At 41.2% G+C, this 17,301-nt stretch overlaps 1 protein-coding gene across 4 annotated transcripts in view; it reads left to right on the top strand.

Moving 5' to 3' along the window:
* The first annotated feature begins 671 nt into the window (after positions 1–671).
* NFIA (nuclear factor I A) overlaps positions 672–17,301 on the top strand; it is a 400,594-nt gene continuing 383,964 nt past the window's right edge. For all 4 annotated transcript variants that reach the window (XM_049774403.1, XM_049774402.1, XM_049774401.1 and 1 more), the window contains exons 1-2: positions 672–774; positions 6,636–7,167. In XM_049774403.1, the coding sequence (XP_049630360.1) occupies positions 748–774; positions 6,636–7,167 (559 nt within the window). In that variant the 5' untranslated portion in view covers positions 672–747. The remainder of the gene's footprint in view (positions 775–6,635; positions 7,168–17,301) is intronic.

Raw genomic sequence — 17,301 nt, 5'->3', positions numbered from 1 at the left:
GAGAGAGAGAGAGAGAGAGAGAGAGAGAGAGAGAGAGAGAGAGAGAGAGAGAGAGAGAGAGAGAGAGAGAGAGGCCGCGAAGCTGGGGACCGGGGCTGGCCGCCGCAGCCGCCCCCCTCCCCCACGCCCCCTCCCCGCCCCCGGCGGCGGCGCGAGAGAGCGAGCGAGCTTGCGAGCGGGCGAGCAGGAGAGCGAGCGAGCGGTCGGGCAGGCGGGCGGGCGGGCGGCGGCTGTACTGCGCGGTGCGGTGCAGAGAGGAGGCGGCGGCGGCGGCGGCGGCGGGCGCGCGGGCAGCTCGCGGGCACCCGGCCGGCGGGCGGGCGGACGGACGGACGGGCGGACGGGCGCGGGCGCGGGAAAGGGTGCGCTATGCCTTTAACGCCCGCGTCCAGTCGACATGTCTAGTGGGGTGTAGGGAAACTCTAAGCGGGGTGAAAGTTCAGCTCATGGAGCGGCACTAGCGCTGGGCTTCCCAGGCTGCAGTTGAACCGAGTTGGAAATGTGAACGCAAGAAGCAGGCTTGATTTTTTTTTCTTCTTCCCCCTTCTCTCTTTTTTCTTCTCTCTCTCTTTTTTTTCCTCTCTCCTTTTTCTCTTTCTCTTTCCCTCTTCTCTTCCTTTCTCTCTCTCCTTCTTTTGCTCTTCTTTTTCTCTCTCTCTCTCTCTCCCTGCACTCACGCACACCTCCAAAAAAAAAAAAAATAACCGCACACCCAGACGCACACGCACACCCCACCGCCCGGCAGTTATGTATTCTCCGCTCTGTCTCACCCAGGTAAGCAGCAGCTGTTTGGAGGCCGAAAGGGATGGGAGGCTTGAGGGGGTGCCCTAAGGTGCCAGTGTGTGTGTGTGTGTATGTGGGGGGGGGGCAGACCTGGGTTGGGTCTGGGGGATTGCAATGGAGAGCACACCCCCCTGGAACGTCGCGCCCCGCTGGGGCCCCGGGGAGGCTGCGCGTGTTTCTCTATGTGTGTGTGTGTGTCTGTGTGTGTCTATATGTGTGTCTGCTGGTGTGTGCGCGCGTGTGTCGGGGGGAGAGAGCAGGGGGGAGAAATGCAGCTTTCAGAAAGTAACTTTTGTTTCCAGGCGGGTGCATTCCTTCTTGCACGGCCATTTGTGTGGGCACATGGCTAATGGCGCCCTCTGATTATTAATGCGTTAATTAATATCATATCGGGGGGCCAGGGACTGCGGATCGCCGGGGCTCTCTCTCTCGGAACGAACGGGCCCCGCACGTGTTTTCGGCGGCGGGGTGGCAGGCAGCCCATGACAAGCTGAAATCTGGGACTCAGCGTTTCTGCAAGCCGGCAGGGCCGCCTGCTTGGAGTTAGTTGCAAGGCGCCCCGGGGGGGCCAGCCAAAGGGGAAGGGGGCCGCGATCTGTGCCCACCTCTCCATCCAGCCCCAATCCGCGTGCAAAAGCCCCCGGAGGTGCTGGGAAGCCCGAGGCGGGGAATAAGGGGGGGATCCCTTGCACCACCCGCAAGGCCCCGCGCTCCCCGGAGCCTGCACCGCGGCTGCAACCCCCGAACTCTTACTTTTGTTTGTTTTGTTTATTGTTTGGCCCCCCGCGGGGGTCCTGCCGGCCGTGGGAGGGACGCGCGCGTGGGTCCCGGGTCTCGAACCCGGCCGGCGCCCCTCGGATTCGGGGGCGAGCCGGCCCAGGGCTCGGCGGAGCGGGGCTGCGTGGACGGACGCGCGCCGGCCGGGTGGAGCCTGCGTCCTAAGCGCCTGGCTCTCTTTCTCGCTCGCTCGCTCGCTCGCTCAGCCGCTGGCGTGAAAGTTTTGGGGGTCCCGACGAGCCCACACGCTGCGGCGACAAGCCGGGGAGCGCAGGGCGGAGATGGTCACCGGCCGTGGCCCGGACGCGGCTCCCCCACCCCGCTGCCGCCGCCTCCACCGCGCAGGACGGGGGGCAACTTTTCTTTTTCCCCCCTCCAAGCTCCTCCAAGCAGATTGGGGGTTCCGCACCCCGGAGGCGCCCCTCTTCTTCATGCAATCCGTTTTTTTAGCCCTCTCCGGTTTGCAGCACCCTCTCTGGGCCCAAGAGTATCTATCTATCTCTTTGCACGCTGCCTCCCCCCCACCCCACCTTCAGTCTGGCCCTTTTCGGAATCTTTTATTTATTTATTTATTTTTGGACTAAAAGGCTTCATGAAGTCAAAGATATTTTGCACTTTTAAAAAATTCTTTTTTTTTTTTTAAGTGTGAGTTTTCGTCCTGTTTCGGTACAGTGTGATCTGGTCATTTTTATCACCCCCCTTGAAGTTGAATGCTTCGTTGTAAAAATATTTATCCTTCACTCCCTTGAAAAACCTGCTACTAACTCTTGCTTTCACCAATAAAGCAGGAGATAACGGTTTAACCGGAATACTTTCTGGAGGTCTCAAAAAGTATCAACAGTTTTCCTCCCCCCCCCCCACCCCTCCTTTCCGGATTCTGGACCTATTTCGCACATGACATCCCTTCTTTAGTGCCCTAGCTAACCGGACTAACACCGTCTCTTGGATCTTACAAGACTCCTAAATGCATCTTTTATGTGGAAATGGTCTGTTTGGGATTTAGGCCTAGCATTAATAATGGCTAGCAGTTGCTTTGAGTTATTGTGAAAGTTTTTATTTTCTTTCAATTTTTATTTTTTTTTTTTTTCCCTTTCACAAACTTCCAAAGTTCTTCTTTTACTTTGTGGAAGTCTGGAGTGAAACTTTTTTTTTCCCCAACCACTTCTGGCAGGGTTCACAATTGCATATGGATAAGATGCAAAGTGTAAGATAATTTGAATGAGTTATGACTACAGTGAAAATGCTGAGATTCGAAGGCTGGAGTGGTAGCTGGCCAAAGTTTGCCACACAGACAACTCGCAGATAATACCAGTGTACAAGAGGAGTGAGAAAGAAAACTTGTAGATCATAAAATACGCTTATATTTATTTCAGGAGAGTGGTCTGTAGGAGGATACCTATGTCTCACTCCGTATAGGCCGGCAGAAGACATCTTTCAGCTATTTAACAAAGCTAGATTGTTTTAGATTATTAACTATGAGCACATTGAAAAAGTTGCTTTAAATTAAAAAACAACAACAACAACTTAACTTGGCAGCCTGATCGATACTTTCTCTAGGCCTGTTTCTAGAAACAGCGCTAAGAAAAACACTTATTACTTAGTGCAACTGTTTGCGAAGAAAAGGACCGTATATGCTATGAATTCTTCTCCTTAAAATTTTATTTATTTATAAACTTATTTCACTTACTGGAATATGTATAAAGTTTTAGAGTCTTTTTTTTTTTAAGAAAATGAATACTGGTGATTTATTGGTCCTTCAAACAGAATTTCACTAAGCACAGTGATTAAACTATTCTAAATGAAAAGATAGACTTCACCTATGTGTATGCAAATTAAAAAAATAAAACTTGACCAGGAAAGTGTAAATTATCATCTTTTAATCTACATAGGCATATCATAACTTCACCCTCTGCTCACCTGGCCATAGAAAGACAACTCAGTAGAAATTTGTAGGTAAACCTTTACAAAGAGGTCGTTCCAGAAAAAAATCAGCATTTGCTGGTCCTTAAACTTGGCTTACTTGGATCACGCGTTAAAATGCTGATTCCAAGTCATGGTGCTTTGGAAACAGGTTTGTTTTTCTTGGTGGCCTGCAACTTTCTCATCGAGACCATCCGTAAAATATTCTTTGTTTTCTCTCGAATATTTTGAAATACCACATAGCTTATGGCAATATGTGCCGCCACATGATTTAGAAGGACCTACAATTATTTTTTTTTTCTCAAACTAATGTATGCTATGCCCGGCTACTTCCTACAAACTTGATGATAGTATTCAGTTTGGATATTCTGAACTCTCTCTAATCCTGACACGAGAAAGATAGCTAGCACTTTAGTGGTGTATGTGAGTCAAGTTAGACAAAATATCGTGCATTCCTATTTTTGAAAGCTGCGGCGAGTCATAAGTCAATACTTTTGATGCAAGATTGGGGAATGAGATGATTTGTAATGACTAGTTGACACAGTTGGCCTCCTTTAAGGATTTTTATGATGAGATATTTGGGCATTTGGTTGGCAGGTCAACAAGATCTTTTGAACAGGAATGAACGCAGTTCGCAGTTTTCTGAGACGCCTATTGGGGCCATCTTCGAACACTTAACTGCCATATTAGAATGTGTGTTTAAAATGCTGATTAACATTAAGACAGCTTTGTAATATGGTAATAGTGTAACATGCTTCAGAGTGCTTTGGAACTAAGTTGCACTTTGCATTTGGAAAATGGGCCTGAGACTTGAAAGGTAAACCTACCTTTTGGGGACTGGAGTGAAGGTAGACTACTGAGGTCGTGAGCCTTGCTCCCTTGCAAGTCCTGTGCAAAAATCAGTTGATATAAAGGACTATTTCCAAACCCCTGCTTTAGGAATTTTAGAACATTTTAAGGATGAGCTCAGAATTGAGTAATGTTTCTGTGCTTTGTGGATTGGCGTGGACCTTATTAAATAATTCTGTCTTAAGAAAAAAATGCCCACCCCATCAGGCCCTTTCCTATTCCTCTCTTTTAAAATATGATCAAAAGTAAGATTTGCGAGCACCAGAAATGTTACTAGTTTGTGGTAAATAATATTAATTTTGTGTGTGTTTTTCACTGTTTCTTCTTCATTGAAAGACTGCACACATGTTATAAGAGCTGACATCTTTTTTGGATTCTTTTATGGAGAAAAGACAGTTTTCGAAGCTAAACTTGGAATATACAGCCTGAAATTTGTTCGGAGAGGAAAGTGTCAATTATTAAAATGATTTATTATATATTATATTACTATGTGCATACTTTAAAAAATCCAGACATCCATTTGCTACTTAGATAATGGTTATAATATATAGTATTTTAACTGACCTGACTGCTAAAATATTTTAAACAATTTTAATCACTCATTTGACATTGGGCACTTAAAATTTAATAATTGCTTAAGCAGTAATAATGTTTGGGACATTATAGTTTTTTGTGCCTCTCAAAAATATATTTAGATTGATATTACAAACCAGAGAGTGCATTTTAATAATTTGCACCCCTTGAGAAAGATCTTGAAATATCTCTTTGGTTTTATCATCTTTATTTATTTGAAAGTAAATAATTTATCTTGGGGGTTTGTGGGGCAGTCAGAAGTTATATAAGATTAGTGTGGATTGGTTAATCAAAAGTTAGATGTACTCAGTTTTGAAACCGTTACTGTTTAATTTTTCTTTAATTTTATATTTATGATTTCTTTTAAAAAGCCAGGTAAAAGAATAAGATTCTTTCAGTAAAATTGAGAAACATTCAAATGTTTTCAGTTCAATTTTATTTTTAGGTTCCTTGAATTTTAAGAGGTGTCCGTGATATTTTTCCTGGATTATCCTAATCATGGCATGACAAAAAGCCTAAAATACTCTTTTCAAAAAATTTAATAATAACCTTTCTTTTTTAAAAGAGATGACTATTATTGAAGGTATTTTACCATATTATCAGTACATAAAATGTATTTGGTTGCAGCACTCATCACACATATTTATCCTCTGGTCTAGTCTAGATAAGTTTTTTATTTTTTTAACTTATTTTGTATGTGTGTGTGTGTGTGTGTGTGTGTGTGTGTGTGTGTGTGATGGCCATACTATTAGCAGTAATATCTTCTGTCTAGATTTAAATTTTTTTTGTAATCTGTTAACTTTCTTTGGTATGTGGGCCCGCTAAACAACTCATGGTTTGTGATTAAAGATTCAGTTGGAGCTAATATTTCAGAGAAGGCTCCAGGCATTACCAAAACGATGCAGGGACAGCAGCGCACAGGCTGTCCCCACATTGGGAATGCCTTTGTTGTCATTGATTGTGGAGATGAGTTTTGCTCCTAGACGTTCATAAACATTGACTGGCATCTAAATGTTTAGAATTTGCCAATCTGGCGGCGAAACCCTGGCTGTACTACAAGTAGTGAGGTCAAGGCTGGAGCAAAATTAGATCTGCCTTCCTTGAAATAGGGTGCAGATGATCTATTATTATAAGCATTTTGATAAATTTCACTTACTAGAGAATGAAGGTGGACCATGGGCCTGGCAACATGACTTGGTACCCAGTGGTGACCATATCGCAACATGTTTTGTTTTTTTATTTTTTATTTTTTGTAATCATTTGCTATTTTTGTCATGGACTTTGTGAGAATTACTATTGGCAGCTTTCTTTTTGCTGTCCCTTAACCCCCAAATTTCTGCCTGTTGGGATTATTTTATGATACAGGTCTTGGAATATTTGAACTACATTTCAACTGAAATCAAAGGATGTGTGTGTGTGTGTGTGTGTGTGTGTGTGTGTATGTGTGTGTGTGTTGACCAGCTCATGACAACTTGCTTCCTAGATGGTGTCAGTCAACTGGATGTGTCTGATGATCAGATCAAGACAACTTATATGTGTGTGAGTGTGTTGGTGAGTATGTGTGACCAGCTCAAGTCTTTGTGTGGATCATCTCAAGACAACATGTGTGCATGTGTGTTGACCAACTCAAGACAACTTGCTTGCATGTGTGTGCACGTGGCAACAAGCTCGTGACACTTGCCTCCTTGGTGGTAATGGTCAAGTCAGAGTCTGTTTTTCCTTCCTCCCCACAGGATGAGTTTCATCCTTTCATCGAAGCACTTCTGCCCCATGTCCGAGCCTTCGCCTACACATGGTTCAACCTGCAGGCCCGAAAGCGAAAATACTTCAAAAAGCATGAAAAACGCATGTCAAAAGAAGAAGAGAGAGCCGTGAAGGACGAGTTGCTCAGCGAGAAGCCAGAGGTCAAGCAGAAGTGGGCATCTCGCCTCCTGGCCAAGCTGCGCAAAGACATCCGGCCCGAGTACCGGGAGGATTTTGTGCTGACAGTGACAGGGAAGAAGCCGCCATGTTGCGTTCTCTCCAACCCGGACCAGAAGGGCAAGATGCGCAGAATTGACTGCCTCCGCCAGGCAGACAAAGTCTGGAGGTTGGACCTCGTTATGGTGATTTTATTTAAAGGTATTCCGCTGGAAAGTACTGATGGCGAGCGCCTGGTAAAGTCCCCACAGTGCTCCAATCCTGGGCTCTGTGTCCAGCCCCACCACATAGGGGTTTCTGTTAAGGAACTCGATTTATATTTGGCATACTTTGTGCATGCAGCAGGTAAGTGCCATGGTGAGCAATCCTTTCTGCTTTCTTACGTGTTTGTTTGTATGTCTTTTCTGGTGATCTCTGTATATGCTGACCATCCCTGATTGCCTCCCCAGTAGTAGTAGTGTGGGCATCGAGTCCTCCCAGGCAGTGTGTATTTTGCAAGGTAGATACAGCTCAGCCTTATGGGGGTTTGAGGGGGCCTCTCTGTATTTGGGTGGAAAACTATTGCTTGGCAAGAATAATCTCTGCAATTCAGTTTTTTTTTTTTGGTAAGTAGTGTTTTTTCAGAATTGTTGGTATGCTTTATGATAGGTTGAAAGCACTTTTATTTTTTGAATGAGGATGAGTGAGAGAAGTCTCATCAAGACTTGTCAGAGTATTTTTAACTGACAAGTGATCTTTCATTTACTTTGGTAGTGAGGTCATATTTTTAGTTGCCTGGTTTCTGATTTTTTTTTTTTAAAAATTATCTTTATAACTATTGAATTGTGTTGAGTCCCCCCCCTATAAATGAGAAGAGATTGGAGGCATTATTACCATAAAATTGTTGATCATTGTATGAAGGAAAATAATGAATCATATAGATCTCAATGTTGGAGCTTGGTATTTAGAAATGCTTAAAGTTGTCTAAAATAGTTGAGTTGGCTGGGGATGGAGGGGGCGAGGGGACCAACTCTAAGTAGTTTTAAGTTAGTTTTAATGAAACTAACCAACCTGTTGAGTGCATGAGGACATGGAAAAAGTCTTCACTGATTCCATGAGTTGCTTTGATTCATAATAAATTGATTGTTTCAAGACTGTTTCGAAGGCATGTTTGACCTGTACATATCATAGCATTGAGAGCACTGGATAAAATAGTGCATTTTTTTTTTTACTTTGTTCCTTTCCCCTTGTTTCAGACAAAAGGCGCATTGTGTGTGTGAAAGCTCAGGGCTTGTGTAACTTGTTAACTTTTTATATGTACATATCGGTCTTGCGAGATTACCGTCATGGCAGTTATTTGAGCCAGACGGACAAAAGAAGGTAGTGGAATACAACAAGGAGGTAGCTGCAGAGGCCTGTCTATTTAGGCCTTTTCTCACTGAACAAGAGAGAAGATATGCCTTGAAAATTCAGATGGGCCACAAAATAGTTCTTAATTCTACAAGTGTGGACTTCATTTCTTAAAAAGAAGTCAGCTGATATTACAGTCCTCTGTTCTTTTCCTCAATAATGTTTTAGAAAGAGAACTTTTGTCATCCATCTGTCCCAACATAAGAAACTGGAGAAATTAACTTTGCAAGCATGTCCCTTCGTCATTTGCATTCTGTTGGCAGAGGATAGAGGAGTATTTTAGAGGATGTGATCTGTAAGTGTTTCAAATATTTGGGGTTTTAAAAATGTATACTTAATTATAAGTAGTGCCTGTTGCTGTAGCCCAGTTCTGGGTAGGGAAAGTGCAAAGGCAGCTCTTCTCAAATGACACTTGGCTGGGACAGGTAGCCCTTTCTTAACTACCTTTTAACCTCACGGTGGTTATGGTATCTATTGCAAAAACCCAGTTAAGCAGAGGAACATATTTTTACACCTCTTAGTGGAGTTTGATAGGGAAAGGGAAGAAACAAATACGTAGTGACCACTTTCAAAGAACACTATTGAAAATCGTGTTGGCTGGTTTGGGGGATATTTGGGAAAATAAATCATTTGAACATGTTCACAGCTACTCTCAGTGGCTAGTCTAGAAAATTGAAAGTACCAACAGGTGAGACTCCTTCTGTTGGGGCTTCCTGACAAGGGACCTTCAAGGTTAAAATCCTGGCTATGTGTTTTGGGTTGGTTTTTGGGGCACACTCACTCTCCCCTTTGAGCCAAAGGGAGGTGGCAGAAGGCAGAAGTATAGCCTTGAGCCTGCCTTCTCCGTTGCTGTGGATGCTGTGTTACTATGCCGCTGCGGCTCGAAACCTTGGAGCTAACCCAGTTGCTGGTGGTTTCGGGTACCTCCAGGATGACACTGGTGAAATGACATATAGAAGGTTATGCAGAAGACTGAGCATCCTTATTGCTTATGAAAGATTCATTGATAGTAACATGGATCCGACTACCTTTTGGTTTGGTTTTCCTGCCGTATCCCCAGACTCCCTTGTGAGGCCTGAAAGCTGGCCAAGTGCAAGGCCACCGGCTTTCTTTTTTTATTTCTTTCTTGGAGCTGATTCTGTTGAGTGCCCTGCAGCTGACTGTAGGGAAAAATGGACAGAGCCGATTGTTGGAAGCAATTTCAAATCTGATTTTGGGGGACCCTGGAACCTGCTATTTGTAGGAAGGGGAGCTGCCGATACAAATGAGAGGTAGATTGGTCAGACTTACATACAACTGATTTGACAAGCATCTGTTATAATAGTGAAGATTTGTAAACACTAAACAATGTTTTTACCTCCTCAAAAAGTTTTGAGAACTTGCCAGTATTGGCAGGAGGCGGAGACTCTGAAACGTGCTTAAGAAATATGCCAAAAACCATTTGTGGCCTTTCCACCTACGTATATATTCCCCTTCAAACTCCCCTCCCAGCACCACTATCCCCAATTATCTTTTAACATTATATTATTTTTTCTAAAGCCCTTTCCCTCTCATAGATGGATTAAAAAATGAGATCTTTGTTTCTTAAAATAAAAAAAAAACTGTACAGTATTAATGCTTCATGCCTCGGCCACTTCTTTAGAAGTTGAATTCTTAGCATTCACGTGCCAATACTGGCAGCTAATGCTGAATCAGTCATGTTTTAAAAGCAGAGGTGAAGATTTATTTTAAGACTTATTGAGACACTGTACTCCGATGCATACATTGCATTTGGGTCCCTCCTTCCCACATCCAGTGGCATTATTACTGTGAATTTTTGTGGCTGAGCCACAGGAGCAAGTGGAATGAAATCGGTATGATTCCATAAGCTGGGGAATTTCATCTTGTTAAAAGTATGAAAGAGGAAAACCATTTTTATGCCCTTCATTGGGTCTCTATTCTAGCTGTTCTTCCTGTGTATCATATGACAACTTTAGAGATATAGTATTGTGGCAAATGTATTTTTGGGGGGAGTTTTGGGGGGGGCCTGGGCATGTAACAGTAAAGCTAATTTATGACCAGTCTTTAACAGATGATCTGTATCACAATCTACAATATACCCGGCACGTGGCAAGGTCACAATTTAAGTTGTTAAGGTCATAACCTTAGCCACCAGGCATTTGACCTTTTAGATAAAGTTAACCTTTGTTCATTAGTAGGCACTCAACCGAGAACTTTCTGGAGTTTTTTTTTTTTTCCTTCTTTCTTTCCTTCTTCTTTTTTTTAAAAAACTGCTGATGTATAACTTATGATGATGTAATCAGGTTTTAGAGAGATTCTGAGCTGAATTATTACAATTTTGTAAGACTTTTTAAGGATTCACTTTTGGACAGAGAGATGTAAATGAGTGTATCTGGGCCACAGAGTGAAAGTGTCACGATTTATTTTTGATAGGTATTAACTGTTTTTTCTGGCTTAGGGAGTGGTTGGTGGTAGAATAAACCCTCTAAAGGAGCTGTGGGGAGATATTAAAAAACTCGAACAAATGAAATTATGTCGAATTCAGCAAGGGAAAGTTCCCTTTGAAAGGGAAATAATTACCAAAATTGGCCAGGTCATTGTACTTCATTGTCAATTAGTCAGTGACAATCAGCAAAATGAGAATCTGTGGTGGCACAAATACTTGTTGGTTTGAAGGGTGAAAACACACATTGGAATTTCACAGTGGATTTGCACAGTGGGATTTCAGGATAGTGGCCACTCAAAGCATCCTTGCTTCCCAGTTTTGCTGGGAGCGAGCAGAGAGCAAAAGTTTGTACTGCTTCCTGAAAGAAGCTGTTGATCTGGCCAAGAAAGCAAGTCACAAACTTGTCCTGGCACCCCATACAGGCAGAATTACTGATGACCTCGTTACCTGTGCCATATTGTAGACTTTATTTCACTTGCCATGAATGCACGTGGAAAATTATTGATGATACTGCCACTAATAGGCCACCTCTTCTCCCATTTCACCCAAGACAGAGAGAAATACTCCCATTCAGGTGCACTTTGGTTGTGTTTTGGCTCGGAGACTGCCATTCCTTCATAGAGTAATAGAGAAAGCCGTGATCACAGATCGACCAGATGGTCACGTTGACAGATTGAGAATTCACTTCCTCCTGCTTCAGAGCAGGTGCAAGATTAGGAGTGTCTGCGTAGGAGCGTGGTGCATGTGTGTGTATGTGTGTGTTTTACGTGCATGTATGTGCACATCCAGGCTGTACACAGTGCTGTTTTGGAGCACTGGGAGTGCATCTGCCTTTTAAAAAAAATACTAGTTGTTTCAAAGACTAGTGTTGCTCTCTGCTTCAGGCTGTTAGTTGCTGGGAGAAATAGTATTTTAGAAGTGCAAAAAAAAAAAAAAAAAAGGTTCTCTAGTTATCGTTTAGAATTTTATGTCGAATGAATGAAGATCATTTCTCTTTCTTTTTAGGGAATGATAGTCAGCATGTTTGTTAGTTAGCATGTTAGTTGCAGAGTTTTGCATCTCTATGAAATAGATTGTTGTTAGCTGTCGTATGAGAGTATATGTGTTTGTGTATTTGTACACATACATATCAGGACAGTACAAATCATACAGGTCAGAGTTTTGCATCTCTATGCAATAGATCGAGTATTGTTAGCTGTCGTATGAGGGTATATGAGGGTACACATACAAATCAGGACAGTACAAATCCTACAAACCAGGACAGTGCATTCTGCTATAAAACTTTTTCCCCATCAAAATAAACTCTCCTGTAAAAAGTTTAACTAATTCCCGTCATTGATCATAATAAAGTGTGTTTAAAAAAAAAACAACTCATACAGTGATATTTAAATTTGAGAAATATCACCCTCTCCAATTCTGATTTTAAACTTGGGATAGATTTTTGTAACTGGTTGAGCTAATGTCAATTATTGGCAAAAGCAGTTTAAAACACATATCCTTTTCCTTCAAAGGAGTTAACAAACCCTCATTCACTCCCCCCCTCCCAAAAAAAAAAAAAAGAAAAGGAGTTAACACATTTAATCCACAAATCTTGTGATACATATGGCTTTTCTGTGCTGGAGCAGTTTCCTGTGTAACATGAGGATAGTAACAATCTCTTTTGTCTAGAATGTAGTAACGATATCCTTTATCTAGAATGTGGTGGAAAAAAAAAGATGAAACTCTCAAAGGCTGAGAGTGAAGAGGAAGAGAGAGAGAGGGAGAAAGAGAAGGAGAGAGAGGGAGAAAGAGAAGGAGAGAGAGAAGAGAGGGAGAGAGAGAGAGAGAGAGAGAGAGGAGAGAGAGAGAGAGAGAGAGAGAGAGAGAGAGAGAGAGAGAGAAAGAGAGAGAGTTGCTCTCTCTGAGGTTTACTCTTTTAGGGCTAAGAGGTTGGCTGGTTGGTAAGAAATTTCCCAATGCTGCTGCTGTCTTGGATTTGCCTTGTCTTCTTTCCCACCCAGTGATGAATAGCATTAATTTAAACCTATTTAGGGCTAGTGTGGGAGAAACCACAGCCTTTGTTGTGGTCATGGCTGTACACAGTAGGACTGGGTGTTTCACTTGCTGGAGGCCTCCAGTTGCTTCTCGAGGACTCAGCACAGTCTGTCAGCTTTGTAAAACTTCCACAGAGGCCGCAGTTCTAATTGCTCACAAATGTTAATATAGATTATTGAGAACCATATTAAGGATCAGAACAGGAGCAGAACAGAAAAGACAGATTGGATGCAGTCTCTGTGTACTTAGTTTATTACCATTTGAGCAGGGTTTTTCCCCCCATAGTTAGCCAGAGGTTAGATTTTTGCTTTTGGAAATATGTCATCGGTTGGGTGTTGGTGGTGGGAAGGTTGCACTGGTGAAGGAGGGTGTTCATTTTTTTTTATAATTGAAACCTAATTACAAACATGTTTGTAATCATGGCGCTTAAATAAAGATATTATTCACAAAATAAAAATAAATATGTCATCAATTGGCAAATACTTGGGAGGTGAGGGGAAAATGGAAGAGAGGGAGGAATGAATGAACTGGCAAGGCTTTGTCCAAAGAAACATAAAACCCTGAATTTCATCACGAATGAGGATGGTTTGCAAAGTATTTGGGTTTTAAGTAACGATTGTAAAAGGATCCTGAGCAATAAGATATCAAGTGCAGAATTTTATAATCCATTGCCCATTCCTTTTTTTTTTTTTTTCTTTCACGGCTTGTTTTAAACTAGAGGCTTTTGGAGTTCCCCCTTTATATTTTTAGAAAAGAAAGTTTTACTAAGCTCCATTTTAACACTTAGGTTCCTCTTAGGAACACTTTGGCAAGCTTAAACTTGGAACAGGGACTGCTGAGATGTGTATTATTATTATCATTTTGCTTTTTTAGTCCTAATTACAGTCTTGTCATCCTACTGCTGTCTCCCACCAAGGCTTAAATTATTGATCCAAACTTGACTGTCTCTGAATTTTACTGGAATGATTTGGTTGCTGCTAACACATACATGAGAATTCCCCCCCAAAATGCTAGAAAATAATGTTTCTTGTTTGCTTATGATTATTTCACTGTGAAAGTTACAATTCGGGTTTGCATAATCAGAATGCAGAGAAAACAGTTTGCATTTAGTAGTTTTGGTGAGTTTGGGTCTCTAGCACCTCATATACAGCTCATGCAAACCCAGATATGACTTGGACAAACATCAATGAAGTGGTGTAACTTTAATGTGTCTTGAGAACTTTTTTTTTTTTTTTTTTTTTTTTTTTTTTTGGTTTTTGGGTCACACCTGGCAGTGCTCAGGGGTTATTCCTGGCTCCAGGCTCAGAAATTGCTCCTGGCAGGCACAGGGGACCATATGGGGCGCCGGGATTCAAACCGATGACCTCCTGCATGAAAGGCAAACGCCTTACCTCCATGCTATCTCTCCGGCCCCCGTGTCTTGAGAACTTGAAACAGTTTCTTTCCTGGTCTGGAGCATACTTTACTCCTGGTGCATATTTTGAACCTGGATCAGCTGAGAGGAGAAAATAGGAATGGAAGGAAAGGCAAGGACCACAGCATGTAATTTTTACTGGGTGTCTATTTTGCTGCAGCTGCTACTCTGAGTTCTGTCACACACTGTAGCTTTCACTTTTCTTAGTTTTTTTCTTAACCTTCATAGCAATGTTGTGAACAAGTAATGAATTTTATTTGAACATATGCAAAGGAGGTCTCGGAGTGACCAACCACTTGCTTACACAGAACAATATTAAAGTCAGGCTTTGGGTTCCAAATCAGGGGCTTTATTTCTTCTTTTTTTTTTTAAACAAATAGAAATTCAGATACGTTTTAGATCCCTATTTACATCCTGTCATTTTGGATTGAATGTCATTTATTATTATTATTTTTGTTTTGTTTTGTTTTGTTTTGTTTTGGGGTTACACATGGTGGTGCTTAGGGGCTACTCCTAGCTCTGTACTCAGAAATTGCTCCTGGCAGGCTTGGGGGGGGGCATATGGGATGCTGGGATTCGAACCACTGTCAGTCCTCGGTTGGCTGCGTGCAAGGGAAATGCCTTACCACTAAGCTATCTCTCTGGCCCCAGGGTTGGATGTCATATAAATGGTATCACATACCTACCTTGAATCAAAAGGAAAGTAAAAAGTCAAAAATCCAAATCCTTCCCATGGAGATACTTGAACTCAGATTTTCGACATAGTCACTTAGGAGGGAGAACGAACTTTGCTCTTTAGTGTTGGGGTCAAAAGTTTGGATTGACTTGTTCTTTCTTGTTGATAGAACGAAGCTTAGTGAATAGAAGAAGAATTATAACACATTTTTTTGAAATATTTTGATTCTGATCAATGAATTAATTCTAGAGGTGTGGGGGAAACCATTGAGAATTAGTGCGCGCATTATTTGAAAAATTAGAATTGTGTGTACTGTTTTATTAAATATGTATTGCACGCATTTTCTTATATCCATGAGAGATATAAATTTCTGTAGTGACTAGATTTTTAAAAATTTAAATTTTCTTTGCCCTACAGAAATTCTTTGATTGTGGTCCTGTAAATTATTTCAGAGAAATCAAACATGAAATCTTATTATATTTTTAAATCTCTTAAAATTCAAGAAAAAAATGCAGAATACGTACACATTCTACCTTAATGCTCTTAAGTGACTTATTTAATCATTTAATCAACTTATACCAATTTTAATTCTTAATGACGTCAGCACAAAATTCAAGGCCTCTTTCAATATTAATTTTGTAACTTGTAAGAAGAAATAAAAAGCTATTTAGTAGCCATTGCATCTATACTAATTAGGGTTTGATATGTGTATACTATAAACATGCATATGTTGATCTTGACTTCTATTGAATAAAGAAGAAATGTGTGAAAAATCTTAAGTTTCTTTTCTAAAGAAGTTAGTAAATCTGAAAAAAGTTGGGGTTGTTTATTATATTGAAAAGGAAAAACTGAGGTGCGAATAAAAAATTTTCAATGATTCTATTGAAAATAAAGAAACATGGATTTTAAAAATAAAAAGGACTCATCCCATTGTCCTCTTCCCCAGGTCTTTTGCAAGGGCTTATGGTAGTTCCAAATAACCAGTGACTTCCTAACATAAATAATTTCAGACCAAATATATTCATATAAATATTTTAATGATGATTTCTGAAGTGTCCTTTGGGTTTATAAAGTGGGCAAAATAGAAGCGACAACATAGATATAAAAAATGAGTACTATTTAAACATTTGTACGTATGTCTGGGTAGCATCTGCCATTGTAGGCTGTTGTCTTTGTTGCTATGGTTTGGGTGATCTTATTTCCTTTTGTAATTTTGCCAACCCACGATTGGATAGTGCAACATGTTCGCGATGTGTTTGTGATGTGTCTTAGAGCTTGATCTGAGAGGTGCTTTTGTTGTTGTTGTTGTTTGTTTGTTTGTAGTGAAGGGCATTTGTCTATTGATAATAGGAACTGTAAGGTTTTCAAAATCAGAGACCTATTACTCAATCTGAGGAAACCAAGGAGGCATCTCTTTTGTGCTAGGTACCTGTCTCTTCTAGTGGAAGCATTTTGCATCCTACATTAATTTTTTTTCATCCTAACGGGATTCATTATCTAATTTTAAGCTCCTACAAAAAATGAATATTTGTGCAGACAGGATCTTCTCCTTGTCACTTTCAAGTGTTCCATTGCCATTCAAGGGAGCTGACATTACAAGTCCTTAGGTTGACAAATTCTCATCAACTTTTGTGAACATTTTGGCTGCAGAAGGAGTAAAATCAAAGGAAGGCCATAGACAGATGGATTTCTGTGTTGAGATGACATCAATCCCTTCTTCGTGGCATTTTTAAACATTTCAAATGAATGAGGAATGGGGATGCTGACAGAGCTTACTATAGAATGAGTGAGATCGTGTGTATCTGCCTGTAAACCTTCATGGTAGTAGACTGTTGATCAGTGAACAGAGCTGCTTGGGCTCCCATATTGTTGCAGACAAGCCATACACATTGCAAATATCTTTGATACAGAATACACTTCATCAGTCCTCCTAGATAAAAAAATAAACAATATTGCTGATGGGAAATGATACACACCTGAGAATTTATTCGTTACATTTAACAATTGGACAAGAAAAATAAATGAGTTGCAAACGTCTAGGAAGAAGCAGGGACCCTGGATGAGAATTGGCAAAAGCTTGCTTGCATCTTTGTCCCACTGTAACAAGATTTCTGCATGGATGCATATTACATTAAAATGACTAAGTTACTCAAGTTTCTGATGGATTCATTTAGTTGGTGTTTTCTCCCCTTCTTTAAATGGTAGAGGTTCTCATTTGAAGAGTAGTTTCAAGTAACTTCTGAGAATGAAGTCTTTGTAACTAGATGCTGTTCAACAGCACAACTATTGTTGTATGTCCTTGTCAGGGAAAGATAGGCGTTGCAATACTTTTATTGTATGGCCTCTTCATATGGGACAAGGACTTTGATTTAGAATTCTTTCTCTTTTAAGTCTGCTTTTAAAGTCCCTTCACCCTTCCCACCCAGCGAAGAATTACAGAGGGGTTTTAAAATATTGTTTTAAAGAAAACTCAAATACTTTTTTGTAAAATTTGTTTCCAAGTGCATTCTCTAGGGAAAC

The sequence above is a fragment of the Suncus etruscus genome, chromosome 6 (genome assembly GCF_024139225.1).
Source record: "Suncus etruscus isolate mSunEtr1 chromosome 6, mSunEtr1.pri.cur, whole genome shotgun sequence".
NCBI classification, from domain to species: domain Eukaryota; kingdom Metazoa; phylum Chordata; class Mammalia; order Eulipotyphla; family Soricidae; genus Suncus; species Suncus etruscus.
The sequence above is the reverse complement of the archived record's forward strand: the minus strand, read 5'-3'. Positions and strand labels throughout refer to the sequence as shown.